Source organism: Eschscholzia californica, unplaced genomic scaffold (assembly GCF_041429995.1).
Source record: "Eschscholzia californica isolate CP2 unplaced genomic scaffold, dmEscCali1.0.p SCAF_6, whole genome shotgun sequence".
Taxonomy (NCBI): Eukaryota; Viridiplantae; Streptophyta; class Magnoliopsida; order Ranunculales; family Papaveraceae; genus Eschscholzia; species Eschscholzia californica.
In genome coordinates, this window is record NW_028238483.1 from 17,761,640 (window position 1) to 17,781,062 (window position 19,423).

The 19,423-nt window shown below is 36.4% G+C and overlaps 1 protein-coding gene across 1 annotated transcript; it reads left to right on the forward strand.

Annotated features, from left to right (window-relative positions):
* The first annotated feature begins 13,352 nt into the window (after positions 1-13,352).
* Positions 13,353-18,604, forward strand: LOC147532108 (protein SAWADEE HOMEODOMAIN HOMOLOG 1-like). The gene is made up of 9 exons (XM_086647795.1): positions 13,353-13,713; positions 15,138-15,223; positions 15,360-15,405; positions 15,489-15,639; positions 17,004-17,070; positions 17,411-17,462; positions 17,539-17,682; positions 17,971-18,090; positions 18,359-18,604. Exons 1-9 carry the CDS (start codon positions 13,666-13,668, stop codon positions 18,401-18,403), a joined length of 759 nt encoding a protein of 252 aa, XP_086503921.1. The 5' UTR covers positions 13,353-13,665; the 3' UTR covers positions 18,404-18,604.
* Positions 18,605-19,423: the final 819 nt, after the last annotated feature.

The following is a 19,423-nucleotide window of genomic DNA, read 5'->3' on the forward strand; positions in this document are numbered from 1 at the left end:
TAAATCCATAGAAATAAAAAGATTTCTACGGAAAGTGTTACATGGAATATACTCTGTGGAAATAAGAGTTATTTCATTTGGTTGTCATTTATTATCATGTGGAATTACAAATTTTATTATTTGATTGACAACTCACTTTCACGAATTTAAAAGTTTGTGTTCACCCCTTGTGTAGTTCAAATGGCATTCTTACACTTGTATAGTCAAAATGGCAATGACCTTATATTGTTAAAATGATATATGTACCTTTATATTGTCAAATGACATTTTTACATTTATGTAGTCAAAATCATAGTGTTTTTTATAAGTCAAATGACATTGTTACCTTATGTTGCGAAAATATCATTTTACCCTTATGCCAGCACAATGACATTTTTACCCTCATGCTGTCAAAATGCAATTTTATACTTAAGTTGTCATTTCGGTACTATAAGAGGGTAAGATTGTCATTTTGAAAATATCAGGGTAAAATGTCGGTTTGGTATTAATAAAAAGTAAATTATAACTTTGGCCAAAGTAAAAATGTCATTTTGACAACTTTAAGGGTAAACATGTCATTTTTCTATCATATAATGGAAGAACATTTGCCAATATATAGGTAAAAGTGAATTTTTCTAATACTGACGGGTAAAAATATCATTTTAATACATTATTGTAGGTTTCAAGTATCCAAATATATTAAATTAATTTCTTTTGATTTCTGACTTTCTATGAAAGTTAATTCTTAGGGGGTAAAAGTTAATTATTAGGTTGTGTTTAATATCAGGGAAATAGTTCCACGGAAATAAAAAAGTTCCATGGAAAGTCTTCCACGGAATTTATTTCGTGGAAAGAAGAGTTCTTTTGTTTGGTAGTCACTTATTATTCCGTGGAATTACGAACTTTATTATTTGGCTGACAGCTAACTTTTACGAATACCATATTTAATTGCGGAGTAAGAGTTTTATTTACTCTTTATGTAGTCAAAAATGAAATTTTTATCCTTACGTTACAAAAATTACATTTTCATTCATATGATGTCCAAATTACATTTTTACCCTTATGTTGTCAAAATGATATTTTTACCCCTATGCTGTAAAATTATTTAACCTTGTGTCACTTTGCTAATTTAAGACTAAGAATGTCAAGTTGTTAATAAAACAAGATGAAAATGTAAATTTGACACAGTATGGATGAAAAAGATATTTTACTAATATAGAAGGGTAAAATTGTCATTTTAATATAAAAGTATAAACATATCATTTTTACAAGATAAAGGTAAGAATGTCATTTCGAGCACATAAGAGTAAAAATGTCATTTGGTATTATACGAGGGTAAAAATGTCATTTTGACAACATAAAGGTAAAATATCAATTTGATATCATAAAAGGATAAACATCTAATTTTGGCTACGTAACGATAAAAATGTTATTTTCACAACTTGGTAAACATGCCATTTCATAAGAAGGGCAAAAATGTCATTTGCCTAATGTATAAGTAAAAGTGCATTTTGCTAAATTTTATGGGTAAAAATGTCATTTTGCACATATATGAAGACAAATAATAGGTTTTAGTTATCTGAATATATTAAAATACTTTTATTTTGATTTTTGACTTTCTGCGGAAACTAATTCTTAGAGGGAGGAAGGAATTAAAGGTAGACTATTTCATGAAAATAGATTATCAATGCAATTAAAGCCATGAATTTTTTTTTTTTGAAACCAAGCGAAACCATATTTCATTCATAAGTGATACAATCACAAAGTTATATGGATGATAATTGTTATTCCTCTGCAAGCTACATGAGAGTTACATAAATAAGTTCTCAGAACTTCGAATGTAAAGTGCCTCATGAAGGGAGAGGAATTGACTAGACACAAACTCAAAGAAAAGACCCTGAAGGTTGACAAAATGGATCCTGAAGATCAAAGATGAAAAGACCCTAAAGGTCAACAAAATAACTGATAAAACTAATAATAGACAAAATACTAATTTACATCTCTCTCGACTTTCATTGTTGTAGTAGATTGATCATCCTTGGTAAAGCCGCAAACATAATACCACCACCATTTCTTCACACTACTACCACCACCACCTTCATTGAATCACAAATCCACCACCATCACCAATAGCCCATCCATCTTCTTCAGTGCTCCATACCGCCACCACCACCAGTACCGATTCACCCAACCCGCCACCATCTCCACCGCCTCTAAAACCACTTAGCCCACCACCGGATCCGAGTACCAACACCACCACTAATCACATCATACAACCACATCTTGCCATTAAAATCAAACCACTCCACCACCATATCGAACCCCACCACCGCTACCATTAAATACCGCTGAAACTCAACCAAATCCGACCACTAATACCACCACTAAACCACCCCCACAACCAGAATCTAATCACCAAATCAAATCCACCACCATATCCAAATCCCACCACTACCACCATATCCAAATCCCACCACCACTACCACTCAACAACACTGAAACTCCACCAAAATCCAATCACCCCACCAAAAATTATTCAACGGTTAAAGAGAAAGAGGGAGAGAGATGAAACCCTCGCCAGATTTGGCGAGGGTTTAACTAGACGAAGAAGAAAACTTGTTGACAAAAAGAAAAGAGAGAAAAAATGGTTATTCTAGAGAGAGATTTGTGGGAGGAGGAACTTAAAGTCATGGATTTGTACTTCGTATTAAACGATAGAAATACCTATTTCCATGGAAACTCTTTTATTTCCATAGAAATAAGCGATCTCAAACACACCCTTAAAGTATTTCATAGAAATAGGTTCCCTAGGAAATTAAAACTATAGAAATATGATCAGTATCAAACAGTAGAAATACATATTTATTTTTTTTATTTATTATTTCTTGCAAAATATTTGATTTGATCTACTGTTTTCTTGGTGGAAAAAACATATAACAAATTTCTATAGTTTAGAAATTTCAACTAAAACAAATGTGTGAGAAGAATTACTTTTTAGAAATTAAACCACACTCAGTCGACAAGTTCAAAATTTCATACAGAAAAGAATAGGGTTAACTCTGTTTTGGCCCCCAATTTGTGACCAACTCACCGTTTTGGGCCCCATAAGTGTCTAATAGTTCGATTTGACTCCCAAACATTTTTTAAACCTCTCAATTCTACCCTCATGGCATTTCTGTAATTTATTTCTTTTTTATCTCTTTGTCCACCTCACCTCAACAATTTCCACGTCACCTGCTGCCACATCAGAATTTGCCGGAGAATATCGTTGGAAAAGATCACCGGCCAGGGACATTTTCCGGCGACATTTAATTTTTTTTTTTTATCTTCTTCCCCAACCTCTTTTCTCTCTCTATCTTCTCTCTTTTCCCTTTCATCTCTTCTCTTCCATCTCTTTCTCAATCTAGATAGAAGTCCGAAAAGATTATACCTTCGTTAAGCTTTCGTAATCGAGCCAATCTATTAGGGATTGAAAAATTCCGAGCATCGATTGATAAATGACCATTCTGTTTCACCTCTCCTTCACCGGCGGCGGCTGCAATCGTAGTAACATCTGGTGAAGAATTAGAAACTCGACGATGATATTATCCATTCCCTTCAGAACGACCATGAGCAGTCTTTCGCTTTTCAATATACTTCTTAAAATGTTGAGGAGAATCGCCTCTTCCTTCTTCATTAAAATCAACATCATCATCAATGACGTTTTGTCACTCTCTTTCTCTCTACAGACTTTACAAACTCAAGTAACTGATCAGGGTCTTCTGTGGGTGTAGTAAGCCAAAACAGCAACAAAAGAGGTCCCAACTAAAGTCGCCCAACTAAATCCGCCATGGCTAGATGTATCAAAGAACCTATGAAACCCTAGAACCTAAAACAACTACAACCATGGTTTTATCTTCATCACTCCAAAACCCATAATCTGATTCTATTCAGTCTTCATTCTCAAAACCCCCAAATTCAGAAATAAGAAGAAATCAGAATTCTTAAACCCAGAACAAATAAAAAATTAAATAAATTAAAATAGATCTCTCCAAAAACCAAATGTTGTTCTTCAAAAAGACCTCATTTTAATCCAATCCACCACCTTAAAATTGAAACCCAGATCTTAAAACAACCATATTCATTCAAACCCAGATCTTAATTTCGACGAAGAAGAAGTAATTTATACGAAATTGAATGATTAAAATGAAACAAAACCTGTAAATTGAAGCTCCATACTACCTGGATTTTTGATATACGAACTTTGTTTGGTGGATCTAAGCTTCGTTTGATGATGATGTTATTTTATGTTACTGAAATTTGTATGGGTAATTTGTTTTCGTATATCTATAATGTTTTATGGTGGAAACCAGAGAAGATTAAAAAAAAATTGAGAGATCAAGGTATAAAGGGACGATCTCCTTTTCTTTTTACTATTAATGTTTTGTGAAGAAGGACGTGACGGGAGGAGAAGATAGAGAAGAAGAGGGAGAGATGGAAGAGAAAAGGGAGAAAGAGAAGATAGAGAGAGAGAGAAAGAAGATAAAGCTTGGGAAGAAGGAGAAGATTTAAAAAAGAAAATTAGGTCGCCGAAAAAGTCTCCGACCGGTGACATTCTCTCGCGCCGTCTAATGTGGAAGTTATGGAGGTGAGGTGGACAACGAGAAAAAAAACACAATTACGTTACAGAATTGCTATGAGGGTATAATTAGGAGACTTAAAAAAAATTGGGGCCAAACAGGAAGTTGAAGGCCAAATCGAATTGCCGGACACTTACAGGGTCAAAACGGTGAGTTGACTACAAATTGGGGTCCAAAACAAAATTAACCTAAAAGAATATTAGGTCGCTCCTTATTGGACTCCCCCTTTGACCAGAAGAGGAGAGAGATATTAACAATTTGTTAACATTTTTAAGATTGACTTATCATCCTTCCTCAAATAGTGGGAGAACTTTTGTTTATTCAATTTTTATTCCAGAAAGGAGTGGATTCCATTAATATGACACATTACATCGTCATCACCCGACCCACACAAGATTTTCATCAAAATCCAATACTCCTAAATTATTACTAATTAGGTGATGACGAAATCAAATAATCCAAAAAAATAAATGAAAAGTAAATAATTACATCCAACACATATAGATTTATGTGATTCAGTTTGTGAAACCTACTCTATGCGTCCGATGATTTTCGCTATGATAAGAATAACAAACTACACAAGAGATCCCTAGGAGTTTTGTTTATATAATTATAGGAAACCCTAATTCCACCGTCTTACTGACTCTCTCTTTTTAATGTTCGAAATATACATAAATACCCTTTACACTGGTGACCGCCTTAACATAGGCCACGCTTCGCATACCAGCTCTGCTAACGGGTCCAAATTTTCATGTTGAGGTTGCAGCGGCTTAACGGATCGCAAACCGGGTCACATATAAACCAATATTTAAGACATTTTCAACATGATTGAGACTTATAATAACACGAGGGTCTAATCCGTGTCTAGTAGGCACATACAGTTCTATAATCACAATTTTTGCAGATAAGTTTTAGAGGTGTAATCTTAACCTTTGAAGATAAGTTTGGGAACTATTGCTCAACTCTTAGAGAAAAGTTTGAAAATGTAACCTCAACCTCTAAAAATAAGTCTGGGAGGTGTACTCTTAGTCATTGAAGAAGAAGATATATTCAAAATCAGATACCTTTGTCCCTTATTACATACATAACTTGTTATAAAGATCAATCGCAAAAAATGACGAAATCAAATTTTACTCCGAAAATAATACTTTCCAATCGGTTTCACAATATGAATTTGGATAACACATAAATAAAGTTATAGCAGTAAAATAAAAATATTCAGACTTACACCTTCATCTAAACATCTATCATCAACTTTGACTACTAAAATAACCATTGCTTTGGAAATTAACCTCAACCTCAGGCTAAGTTAATTGTTTATTTTTTTTATTTGCAAAGTATTACTAATATACATAGGATTAATTCTGTTTCGGCTCCCATAAGTGTTTGGGCTTTTTACTCGGCATATAGTTGTGTCCAGGATTTCTGTTTACCCTAGAAAATTTGTCTTATCTTCCATTTTAACCCTTATTGTTTATGTAATTAATTTTTTCTCTTAATTATCCAACTCATATTTCTTCTCCACCTCATCCATCTCTTTCCTTCACCTCATTGTTTTCTTCCCCCCACCTCATCTTCTTCCAAAGATGGTCGTCAGAAAAAAGTCGTCGGTCTCCCACTTTTTTGGGTGACTTGTTTTTTTTTAAATCCTTCAACAACCTCCATAACCATCTCTTTATTTTACTCTCTATTTTCTTTTCCATATACCTTACCCCCCCCCCCCCCCCCCTTTTTCTCTTTGTTCCGACAAAAGACAAGGCCTTTCAACGGAACAGAGAAAAAGAAGAAAATGGAAAAGAAAGGGAGGGAGATGGAATAAAGAGGGGAGAGAAATAAGAATATGGTAATGGAGATTGTGGAAGGAGATAGAAAAAACATAGGTCACGGGAAAAAAGTGGTCAACCGACGACTTCTTTTTCAGCGACTATCTTGGGTAGAAGAAGATGAGATGGAGGAAAGAGACGGATGAGGTGGAGGAAAGGGATGGATGAGGTGGAGAGTAAGTAAGAGTTGGATAATTAAAAGAAAATTATCAATTACAGAAATGTTAGAAGGGTAAATATGAAAGACTGGGCAAACTTTGGAGGCCAAATCAAACTCCATGACACAATTGGGAGCCAAACACGAAACTCTAACACTTATTGGATCCATCAGTTAGTTGGTCACAAATTGGAACAGAATTAACCTGTATATATGCATGTACATACGTGTGATATATATATTCATAAAAAGAAATTGGATAGTTTAATGTTTTGGTTTTTAAGGAGTTATCCTCAACCATTTTATTCTGTAATTTGTGATAGTCTCACATCGCACACGAGAATTTTCAGAGTCTGGGTTACGTGTGAACGCTCAAACTTACTAAGTGTTGAGGCCTTTTGCGTGGGCTCGTGGAACTTTCTCAAAAAACAAAAATCTCGTACTTGGGGGCTTAGGTCTGGAGTGACAAAGGCGAGGGCAATATCGTCATTTTCTAAAGTTTGGGGTGTCACAAGTGGTCTCAGAACTGATGAAGGCTCTTTGCTGAGGTGGGGATTGAGATGCCCCACATCGTTCACGAGTCTCCGGAACCTGCGCTATAGGTGAGCGCTTAACCTTAGTAATTATTGAAACTTTTTAGGTGGGCTCGTAGCGTCTTCGCCAAGAACAAAATCTCATACCTATGGGTTTGGGCATGGAGTGACAAAATCAGGGATAATACCGTGAATTTTTAATGGTTGGAGCATCACAAATGGTATCATAGACGAGGATGACTCTTCACTGAGGGTGAGAGATTGTGCTAGTCTCACATCTCTCACGAGAGTGTCTGGAGTCTGGGCTATAGGCGAAAGCTCAAGCTTAGTAAATGTCGAGGTCTTTTGGGTGGGCACGTGGAGCCTTCGCCAAGAAAAAAACTTATATATACCCGTGGGTTTGGGTCTGAGGTGGCAAAAGCAGGGACACTATTGTCAACTGTTAAGGCTTCAACAGTCACATGTTTGCTCTGAGAATGGTCCCACGTTGGACAAAGGAAATTTAGTAACCAATATATAATGTTTAGGTCCTCTCTCCTCATTGTCAATTGGCATTGAGTTGGATGACCACAAATTTAACAAGGTGTCAGAGCTAAGGCTACCGATAATAGGTATAAAATCCACACTAGGTCCAAGTCATCCAAAAAGAAAACCAAAACACTATTATTAGGCTCAAAGAAAGCCACACGTGACGTGTATGAGATAAGTCCAACATAAAACAAGGGCAAGTTAGTAACCAAGAATACAATGTTTATTACCTCACCGCTAATTGTCATTTGGTTTTGAGTTTTGAAGAATACAAATATAACATTTGCTACTGTTTTTGCAACTTATACTTTATCTAGTAAAACCTTAGCTTCTATTGATGGTTCTTCTTTCTTCTTTTATCTTCTTGTTTGTTTATTAGTAACAGGTTAAGATCGTCACCAAAGAAAATTTCTCGTACAATTGGACATTGTCTTTCAATGGTAAGAAGTTGGTCAAATCTGTACAAGTAAAAATCACAAATATGTTTAACTTATTGTTCAATTTTAGCAGAATTAAATACTTTTTATATGAAGTACAGAAAGAACGGAGGAAAAATTGTAGTAAACTTACGAGTTTAAAATTTTATTATTTTAAGCAATGGATTTGCGAATGTTAAACCCTTACTCTATTGTTATAAAAACATATAAATCTCAGTCTTGGTCGTTGAAAGTTGTAAAAGTAAATAGAGTGTTCCAATTATCTTTGACGTTTGTTTCAAGCTTTGGACATTGATGTAAATGTGGTATAATAGAATACAAAGTGAAGGGTTAGAAAATACAGAGACTAGACTTTCCACTTCAGACAACAAAGAATGAAGAACCCCACCAAACTAAGTTTTAACCTAACTCAACTCACTCTTTACTGTCAATGACATAATTTCGTGGTTGGTAGAAGAAAGTCTTCAGAAAAATAGGATAATATACTAATGGAAAATGGGTCCTCTGCTCGGTTCATTATTGCTAGTGGTGCTAAATAATATTATACCTAGGAGGAGGCCCATGTTCACCAACCACATAAGAGAGAATGAGAAAGGATATGGGAATAGCTAAAGGCCCCGCCCCAAAATGCTATTCGCACCCGGGAGAGAAGATTGACCTTAGTCAATCTCTTTTGACCCCGAATACTTATTTGCACCTGGGTCTTAAGGATATAGATCGACCTAGGTATAGGTCTCAGACTCGGGAAGTCTGGTAGAGTCTCGAACTGGCCAAGCCTCGAACTTGTTTTGGGTCTTAGTCTGGTCACCCCGAGCAGCCAGAGGTTAATTTAATGGTGGTTTCGGATTTCGAGAAGAAAATGAGGTTTTGGAATCAAAGTTCTCTCTCTACCTCCTCACCACCTTGGATCAAGGTTGGTATGGAACCAATGTTCTTTGCCTGTGGTTTTATTCTCTTCCTCTCTCTAAAACAAGGTTCATTCTCTCTCTAACTTCTCGTTGTGCAACGATAATGATGGATTTGGAGTCAAGGTTGTTTCCATAATAACGTGATAGTAATCATAACAAAAAATGAAAAAAAAAATTATGGCAAACAAGGAGTCGGGCGCCTAACCCAGAACGTACCCAGAGGTAATACACACACGGCTCGAATGGCAATTAGCCAGGTGCCTTTAGCCGGACTAAAGAAAGATAGGAGAGATGGTGATGTTAAAAAGGCGTCCCATTTAGTAGGTGTAGAATTTCGTACTGGGGCTACCACGACCCCTCCTTCCCTTTTAAAATTCTTACCCATTGACCCTTAAGTCCTTAACAAATTTTCAATTCACACTACTATTTCACCTACACTACTTTTGAGTACTAAAGTCTACTTTAGGGTTTAACCCAACTTAAATTAAATTATAGAAAAAACTAAGAGAAGACCAAAGTCATCCAATCGGTCGGTTTATATTATTGCTAGATTTAGTAACTTTGATCTTCGGCAACCACCACTAAAAAATAATAAGTTGTCGACTTGTCGTTTAGCTCGGAGATGTTTGTTTTGGTTTCTATGTCAAATTTAAGTTCATAGAGTTAATAGAGTCGTCAAATAACTATTTTAAGCGGTTCACGATAAATGAATTTTTGTTAAGACAAACAACACATTATCTTATAGACATGTTTCACTATATAATGTCTGTAGGTACATGAGATTCTTATTCAGTCACAGGTCGATAATGGTGCGCACACATACACCAAAATTAGATGTCTACAAGGGCAAACACATAACTAATAGTTAGCAAGGAGTTAATTCCGTTTTGGTCTCCAATTTGGACCAACTCACTGTTTTGGTTTCCATAAGTATCTGGACTTCTCATTTGGCTCCCATAAGTGTCCGGACTTCTTATTTGGCCCTAAAATTTTGTCGAACCTTCCGATCTTACCCTTATGTCATTTCAGTAGTAAAATTTCGTCTTTTAATTATCCAACTCATCCATTTCTTTCCTCCACATCACCATCTTCCCCTCAAGATGATCGCAGGAAAAAAGCAGTCGACCGTCTACTTTTTTTTGGCGACATAAATTTTTTTTGAACTCTTTCTTCCCCATCACTATCTCCTTCTTTCTCTCTGTAACTTTTCTTTCATCTCCCTCCATCCCTCTCTCTTTCATGTCCTTCCCTCTAAGCCTCAACTTTTTCTCTGTTCTGGCAAATGGGAGAACCTCTTCGTCAGAATTCGTGTGGATTTGAAATTTCCAGATCCATACGAAGAAGAAAGTCTTTTGTCTAGGGTTTCCATATGAAGGGGAAAGAGAAAAGCCTCTTCATCTGGAAATCCCTGAAAAATAAGGTTCATCTTCATTTGAAAATCTCGAGATTTTCTAAACCCTTGCGGAGAGTAGAAATGAGCGAGAAAGAGAGATGGTGGTGGTTGTAGGCTTGTAGCAATCAAGACAAGAGATGGAGAATTTAAGAAATTTTAACTGTTTATTAGTTAACTTGGTCATATTCAATCGACTAAGTCAATTAAGCTTGTGTAGGCAAATACGGTAGTTACACTTCCCATATTCTCAGTGACGCTTTGAGAACGTTGGATAACTAAGAGCATCTCCAATGCAAAACTCAAAAAAATCTCTATTCCTCTTATTTGTCGAATTCCAGTTGAGACTCTTACTCTTAGGTGGCAGATATAGAGATCCTCAATTTTTGTACGTCTCCAATGCAAAACTCTAGACTTGATTATGTGGTATGTTTATTCTTGTAAAAAATAATTTATTATTCGGAAATATATTAATACTTGATTTTTATCTGTTGAAATTTAAATGTTGGTGAGTTGGACAATTAGATATATCTCAAAAGGACACTCCAGAAATAGAATATCCTCTTGAGATATTTCTATTCTTGATATGATATCCTAGTTAAGTTTTGCAACGTGACACTCTTAGAGCATCTCCAATGCAACACTCAAACTCTAAATCTTAGAGTGCCACATAGGATTTTTTAGAGTTTTACTTTAAAATCCATCTCCAATGCAAAACTCAACATGAATCTCTAAAGTGAATGTGTCAAGATTTATTTCAGATTTGCAACGTGACACTCTTAGAGCATCTCCAATGCAATACTCAAACTCTAAATCTTAGAGTGCCACATAGGATTTTTTAGAGTTTTACTTTAAAATCCATCTCCAATGCAAAACTCAACATGAATCTTAGAGTGCCACATAAGTAAATCAATTAGTTTTAAACCAAAATAAAGACTTTTAGAGTTTCTTCTGAGTGTTGCATTGGAGAATGTTTTGCAATAGAGTGTCTCTAAATGGCCAAATAGAAAAGAGATCATTTAGAGATCCATTTTTCACACTTGACACATAGGATTTTTAGAGTTTTTTTTTTAGTCTTGCATTGGAGATGCTTTTAGTCAATAGAGTTTTTCATTATAGATGCATTAATACTTAAAAGGCCAATCAATTATCCAATCAAGACAAATTGGATAATAAATTTTTAAAACTGCACCAAACTCTCATGGTTTGGTTCTAGTGTACCACAAATGGGGGATTTTGATACCCTTTCCCAGACCTAAATATCAGATGCAATGCTTTGCCATTCCCAAAGGCATCAGCAAACGCATAGAGACCATTCAAAGGTCATTCTGGTGGGGAAAAACAAAATCAATTCACACTATCACCTGGGCAACAATCTGTCGTCCTCGTACACTTGGAGGCCTGGGACTCAGAATGCCGGCCATTGACAATGCAGCTTTTTTATGTAAACTGGGTTGGCGCCTTCTCAAATATCCTTCAGCGCCCTGGGCTCAACTTCTAAAAGCAAAATACTACCCAAAAACGGATAAACCCACCCCCCCAAAACAAAATCATTCGTGGGTCTGGAAATCGCTTGCGGAACCCATCGGAAATCTCTCTAAACTTATCTTTTGGGATGTAAACCGAGGCACCAACATCAATATTTGGCAGGATTTCTGGATTCCTAATAAACCACCGCCGCTACACAACCAAAAAAATTGTCCTCTAAACACAGTAGACCAACTGATCGACAATAACACTTGGAAGATGGGCCTGCTTCAAAGATACTTCGACGTGGAAATCTGCAATGCGATCCTTGGCATCAACCTCCACCCGTCGGCTGAGGACGAAATGGTATGGACACTCACTAACTCTGGGCAATTCACCATAAAATCTATGTACAGGTATCTTAGTATTGGCACCAGAGCACCAGAAACGGTAGAATGGGCGTTTATATGGAACATTAGAACCATCCCCAGAATCAAACTGTTTCTTTGGAAATGCTGCACCAACAGTCTCCCGGTCAAAGACAAAATCGGTAGTTACATTGGCCACGACCACATCTGTGCCTTTTGCGACAAACGGGAAACTTCCACCCATATCCTTCTCCATTGCAACTTTGCACGGGCAATTTGGTTCCACTACAACATAAGAACGGATGGGATTGGCTCAGTGATTGAATGGATTACAAACTGGGCTTCGTTGGAAGATGCCACGACAGAGCTTCTGGCAAAAATTATGTGGTTCATTTGGAAAGCTAGATGCGAAAAAAGCTTCGGCAAGAAAGATATCCAGCCGACGCAGATTATCCGGCAGATTCAATGCTATATAACAAACCTCCCCGGGCAACTAAGGGCTAAAAGGAATGCGGACTCGCCCCAGTGGCAACCACCTCCACCTCCTTTTCTCAAAATTAACGTGGACGCCTCTTTCAAAACCAACACTGCCCCGGCAGGTATCGGAAACATCATCCATGATGCAAACGGTGATTTCAGGATGGCCAGAGTAGCTAGCATCAGGGGACAGACGGCGGAAGAATGTGAAAGCATCGCTATCCTGAAAGCTGTCATATGGGCGGAAGAGCTCCATCTTACCCACATCATAATTGAAAGCGACAACAACAATTTGATAAGGAATATTCAGGACAGAAACATAGCTATCAACTGGCAATCAATACATAACATCGAACAGATCAGAGCTCGCATGAACCATTTCGAGCAAATCCAATTTCAGTACAGTCCGAGGAAAACGAATGGCCTGGCCGACGCTCTTGCGAAGTGGGGAAGGAAACACAGGATTACCAGAACGTGGCACTCAATCGACAACTTGAAGTGGGATCTTAATATGTAGTGTTTTTGTTTTGTCTTTCATTCAACAAAAAAAAAAAAAAAAAAAAAAGAAAAAACATGGAGAAAAGAGACAAAGAAAGAAGAAGAAAAAAAGGTAGTTTTAAAGGTGCCCTCTATAAGTGTTATAGGCGCCTCTATTTTCCCAAACTTGAGAGGGAGTTTGTGAAGGAAGAAGACGCCTATAACACTTATGGGAGGCCCAATTAAAACTTCACAAGAAAAGAACAGAAGAAAGTCAAGAGACTACTGATGATATTCAAAACTTCTTCTCTTCCTCTTCATTCTGTTCTGTCTCTCAGAGTCTCTTAAACCCTTCCATTCTTCTAATTCTTTATTTAAAATCTTTCTCTTTTCGCGCCAATTATCGTTCCCTTCTTCTAGGGTTTTCTGATTACCAGCAGCAGCAGGTTTCAATCTCAAAATAAACCACTAATTTCCCCACACACTCTCTAAAGTTTCTGAAATGGCTCGGCTCCGGGCTAGAGAAAGTGAAGCATTTACGAAATTTGAGGTAATTAGTCTCTTCATTTTCTTCCCTAAACCCTTTCGAGTCTCTGTTGTTATCACCTGGTATCAGAATCATAGTTTTATTGTTCCATTTTAATTAGGGATTTTAATATATATGCACCTAATAGACAGAATTGTTATCTGGGTATCTACTGGAATTTCATGAATGTGTAGGAAGTAATCGTCATTCTCAGTTTTTTATATCGTCTTACCAAGAAATGAACCATTTGATTTTGATTTTCAGTATTTTTAATATTGTAATGTAGAGAGCTCAACAAGATAAATCAAAGACCTAATTGAATGTGGTTGGTGATAACATAAGAATCATTTTAACTTGAATGCCGTAAAAAAGGGAGCATTTTTTTCTCTGAAATTCGAATACATAAATAACTTCTAACCCATTTTGCTAGAGCTGTTTTAAACACATTTCTTTGTAAATCATAAACTAACGAAAAAAACGCCAACCACTGCTAGCCACACTTTCAATAGTATTAGAACCCGTTACGTTAAATAAGAGTCTCATCGATAATCCATACATGTTTCATAATTTTGGCTTGAAACATATTATCATGTATCATATAAAATATCCCACATTCCAGTTAAGGGATATGGCCACAAGATCAATCGAATGGACGAATGCTTCCTAGCTCTGATGAGTGGCCAATTATGGTTACTGGGTATGGTTTGTGAATAGTAAACAAAATGCTATTACATTATATTTATCTTGTTATTGAATTTCCCTATAGGTAGTTTAGATGGGATAAACTTGCAGAGCAAGTTAACATAAGCTGGCAGTCTTTTTACTAAAGTTTAAGTGGGATTGGAACTCTTAATGAGCTTTGTCCACTTTCTTGGCCTTATGGGCTCTAGAATTCATGTTTACTTGTTTAGTCTTCGTCTCAGACATTGTATGTTTGATAGTGAACCTGGTTGCTGATTACATGTCTTCATTATCATTTTTTTATGCTTGTCTACTTCTCCTTATGGGCTCCTTACACGCTTTCTAACTTATAGTATTAGGATACTCTTCGTTTTTCCATAGTGCTACATTATTTATTCCAAACCTATTTTTTCTATCAGGTCTTACCTGAATCACAGACATCAATGTAGAGATCCTATACTTGAACCCTTCTCCATACTTGAACTTTTTCACATTTCTACTTGTTTTTTGTCATTATCCTATTCAAAGTGATTTGGTCCATATCGTATTGGTTCTGGAAACCTGCAGTCTTAGACGATCAACTCACTCTTTCAGTAAACTTGAGCATTTCATGTCTTTCTGTGAGTCGCTTCGATCAACTTATGTTTATTGTCTTATGGTTCAGAACAATTAGAAGAAATTATTTTATAACAATTATTCCTTGAAATGCATTCTTTTCATGTTTAGTGCTTGTTTGCACTCCCTAATTGTTCAGTGTCCTTCAACAGGTCGAACATATGCTAAAGCTACTTGAAGAAGCAGGAGAAGAGACATTGAGTCAAAACTTCTGTGAAAAGCTTGCAAGAAAATTCAGGTAACCTTCGTAGTTGGAACCTCTTTAGGTTCAGATTTAACAAATCAAATTTACTAGGCAAGAATTAAAAACAATTAGTTGTGTTGTAGCACCTGATTAACATTTCCTTTCGTTTTCAAATTGTTTTCTATGGTAGTCGTGATCCTCTTCATGCTGGAAAGCCTGTCTTACAATGGATGCAGGTCTCTTTATTCTCACGTTATTTAGAAATCGAAGTAGTTTTGTCTATCTGGATTGATCGGATGATCGTGGTTTGCTATTTCAGGTGCAAAATTGGTTCAAGAGAAATTATCGAGCTTGTCAAGACAAAGTTACTCTCTCTTCTATAGCACCAAAAGTTGAGGTTGTTCCACATGATGTAATTGATGTCTCAGTTCCGTACAGTGAACCTGAAAACTCGTTTGCCATCCCTACTGGTAATATCTAAGTTTTATGTTATTAAACTTGTCTTAATTTCTCATAAAATCTTCTTTTTTGGTTTATTGCAGCTAATTTGAACTAAATGACGATTTAGTTATCTCCTACAAACTATTTTTTCCATCGCAATATTCTACAAGTGACAACAAATTTCATGATTTCATCATCTTTGTTTCCTATCCGCTAATATAACTTTCTAACTAGGGTAGTCAAATCTTTTGATGTTTCTTGCTTATGTATTATTTGTGTAATCTGGAGTGTATGATTGGTTAGACTATATCCTTGTGAAAACATTTGCACTTTTACATATCATCTTCTGCCCATTTTCTTGTCTCTTTTCCTCCAGATTTGATGTCTAGATTCTTTTTCTAGTAAATGTATTCAGAATTGATTCTCAGATATTACATGATTTGTTGGAACTGCGTCGAAGAATTAGCGTATACATTAGAGACTAACATCATCAAATTGATAATTCCCTTGCATAATAGTGTGGAAAAAGGTTAAAACTTGTGTAATCTCGTTGAGGTTGTAGTCTCAATGCATGTGTGGTCGACTGACTGCTATGGTTCAAAAAATATGGAAATGCTGACTATGTATTCAGATATATTAGCAATTGGGTTTTGCACGGATTTTGCTTAAGTTGTGTTTCATAATAGTGATGATGAAACCCATCAGATGGTGACTTACTGCGTGATATTATTGTAGATGTCAACACATTCAATTGTCCTTCTTTTTTGAAACTCTGAATGAATATATAAAATAAAGGGATTTGTGCAGAGGCTCTCCAGAAGTAGATGGGGTCTAGGCTTCCAAGAGACGGCCTAAGGACCCCGAAAAAAGAAAAGTTGCGAGAGAGATAGAAATCTTTCGTACATGCATCTATCAAAGCCTCGCAAGAAGTTTTCAAGTTTATCATAGTCAAATTCTTTGTCCACTCGACACCTCTGGACCAAGCAAAATCTAATATTTGCAAGAAATGAATTACAGTCAAATAGATGGATTGTCCTTTTTTTCCCTCTCACTTAATTTGCTAACACACACATAAGTTCGTATCGAGTCTTAGATCCTATGCAGTTGATTTAGCTTCTATCTCTAGACAAGGAGTTGTACAATACTACCTTTTGCCTTTATGTATCCTTATTCCCTGTACTTGCTTGCCTTCTTAAGGATGTTCAGTATGACTTGTGAGACCAAAGTAGTAAACCTTTATCCGATAACAAGTTCTACAAAAGAGGAATATCTATGTAATACCTTTGGTCTTGTTTTTGTTGTTGAGTAAAATTTTATTCGTATTCAACTTGTACTGGTGGATGATACTGAAAGTTATACCTCTAAATGTTTTATTATCTTATTCGAACTGCAGTTAATATCAAAGAGATTGCAGAGATGGATTTGGAATTTGAAGCCAAATCATCAAAAGATGGGGCATGGTGAGTATGTGACACTATGAGGAGAGGTTATTTGGCTTACTACTTTACGGCAGTACCTGGATTCAATGAGTTTCTGTGTAAATCAATGAAAATGTTGGTTTACCAGTGCTGGGTATAAAAAGCGACAATTAGTTTAGTCGACAGATTCATGTTAACTGGAAACTTGGTAAAATTTGATGTGGAGAGTTGAGTAAAAGAGTCAGATTTTAGCTTAGTTTATAATGAGCTCTTAACTTTTACAATTGTTTTATTGTACCTGCTAGATGAAGTGATTATAGTTTTAGTTGATTACAGTCAAGTTCACACGGCATACCCATATGGCCTATCTTTTGTTTTACAGGTTTGATGTTGCTCTTTTTATCTCACACAGAGTTCTTAGTTCCGGTGAATCTGTAAGTTTCCTTATATCATGATTAGTTTCTTAGGTTTTCAAGTCAAGATCAAATAAATGTTAATTTGTTTCTGCAGGAAGTACGTGTAAGATTTGTAGGTTTTGGTTCGGAGGAGGATGAGTGGGTGAATGTGAAGAATGCAGTGCGTGAGCGATCAATCCCAATAGAGTCTTCAGAATGCAAAAACGTCAAGGTTGGAGATCTAGTTCTCTGCTTCCAGGTCAGTTTTGGTACTCATGGTAATGATTGTTTTTATCTCATTGTCTGAATTTGACTCGTCTAAATCTGAATTAAATTTATGCAAAATCAACTTGAGTCAGCTATTCAGAGGAGTCAGACATCAAGAGACGGAGAATTAAACAAACATTCTGAAATCTGACTCGAGTTAACTCAGTCCTTGAATAAGATTTGCAATCTGATTCAGGAAAATAACAAACACCACCTTCACATTATTGTTTATTCACAAGAGCTTTTCATGTCTCATTAACTTCCCATGGGTTAACCATAGGAGAAAGAAGATGAATCGATCTATTATGATGCCCATGTTTTGGAAATCAAAAGGCGATTACACGACATTAGAGGCTGCAGGTGCCTTTTTTTGGTTCGTTACGATCATGATGATACTGAGGTAATGTCACTTATCTTCGTTCTCGCCCCAAACTTTAGATCATTTTGATGTGTTATCACTATATGATTTTCTCTCTTCTAAAGAAGACACCTCGTGACTCAAAATTTGTCATAGCAGTTTATAGAAAAAACTGACTCCCAGTCTGGACTTATTTTCTTTGTCGACCCAAGATCTTCTGATTAAAATTGTCGGACTTCTTAAACCTCTGTTTGTTATATTTCCTTCATTTACTATAAACTCCAGTTTTGTTTTCTATAACTAATGCCAGGAACAAGTTCAACTGAGGAGACTATGTCGCCGACCTTTGCCTTAGATCGTGAAGGAGTTGCTGGATGATTAACATGAAAAAGTACATGAGAACTCGAGAACGTTTTTTATGTAAATAACACTGCAAGAAAACAGTGATGCGGCTTTAGTGTTAAACAATCTGTAAACAAACCATGGACTTAGGTTTCCGACATTATTGAGGACTTCGATATTATTATATGTATTCTTGCAGTATATAACCTTAAAACAATGTGTTGGAAACTAGTCACCGAATGGTGAATCTTGAAAAATAGAGTGCCTCTAGCGGGACAAGACACAGCATCGGATGCATAAAAAGAGTGGGTCGGCCGAAATCTAAGGTGGTGGCTACATTTCGGTTGATAAAAGGGGATGAAATCCGATGCGCACCATCGAGTCAACCAGTCCTTTTAGGGTATCCTATCAATATTGTAGAAAAATTCAACTTCATTTATTTTGTGTTCTGCGGTACGACGACCAAACGTCCCGAAAGAAATTTTTATTGTAGAAAAACATTTACTGCACACTTATCTAAGTTCTTCCGGAACATGACTAAATGATAGTTAATTCCAACTACCTGTGTCCACTCTTGCTACAGTGGCTTGACACCCACTCAATAACCAAGAGGTCCTATGTTCAATCCCATAGAAGTGGAGATCTCAGGCTCAGGCGAAACTATGGGAGGGGATCGGGCAGGTATGGATGTCCACGGGCATTTGAAGCATTGGGCTGGGAGGGTCGAACACCATACTTCAATGGCTATTAAGATAAGCGGATTAGGGCAGATCATTTTGAAATTTCCCTTGCCCGCCAAGCCCATTAATAACTATGGTAATTTGGGTATGCACGGGCAGATAAATCCTTGACTTGAAAAAATTCACTTCTTCCTTTCTATTTATAAAGTCTCCAAACACCTTTGTTAATGTTAATGAGGCAATACGAGACTAAAAGTAGTTTGTGTTGATCATTTTATGTATTTACCCACGTTGAAAACTAAACAAATGAGGTTGTGATGATATAAACTTACCTCATTTCTTGCTCCCTTAAA

What these genes read in the sequence shown, in the direction of transcription:
- LOC147532108 (XM_086647795.1), top strand. Translation starts at nt 13,666, where the DNA reads ATGGCTCGGCTCCGGGCTAGAGAAAGTGAAGCATTTACGAAATTTGAG. An exon ending in AAGCTTGCAAGAAAATTCAG is followed by an intron (nt 15,224 to 15,359) that starts GTAACCTTCGTA and finishes TTTCTATGGTAG; the next exon opens with TCGTGATCCTCTTCATGCTG. An exon ending in ACGATCATGATGATACTGAG is followed by an intron (nt 18,091 to 18,358) that starts GTAATGTCACTT and finishes AACTAATGCCAG; the next exon opens with GAACAAGTTCAACTGAGGAG.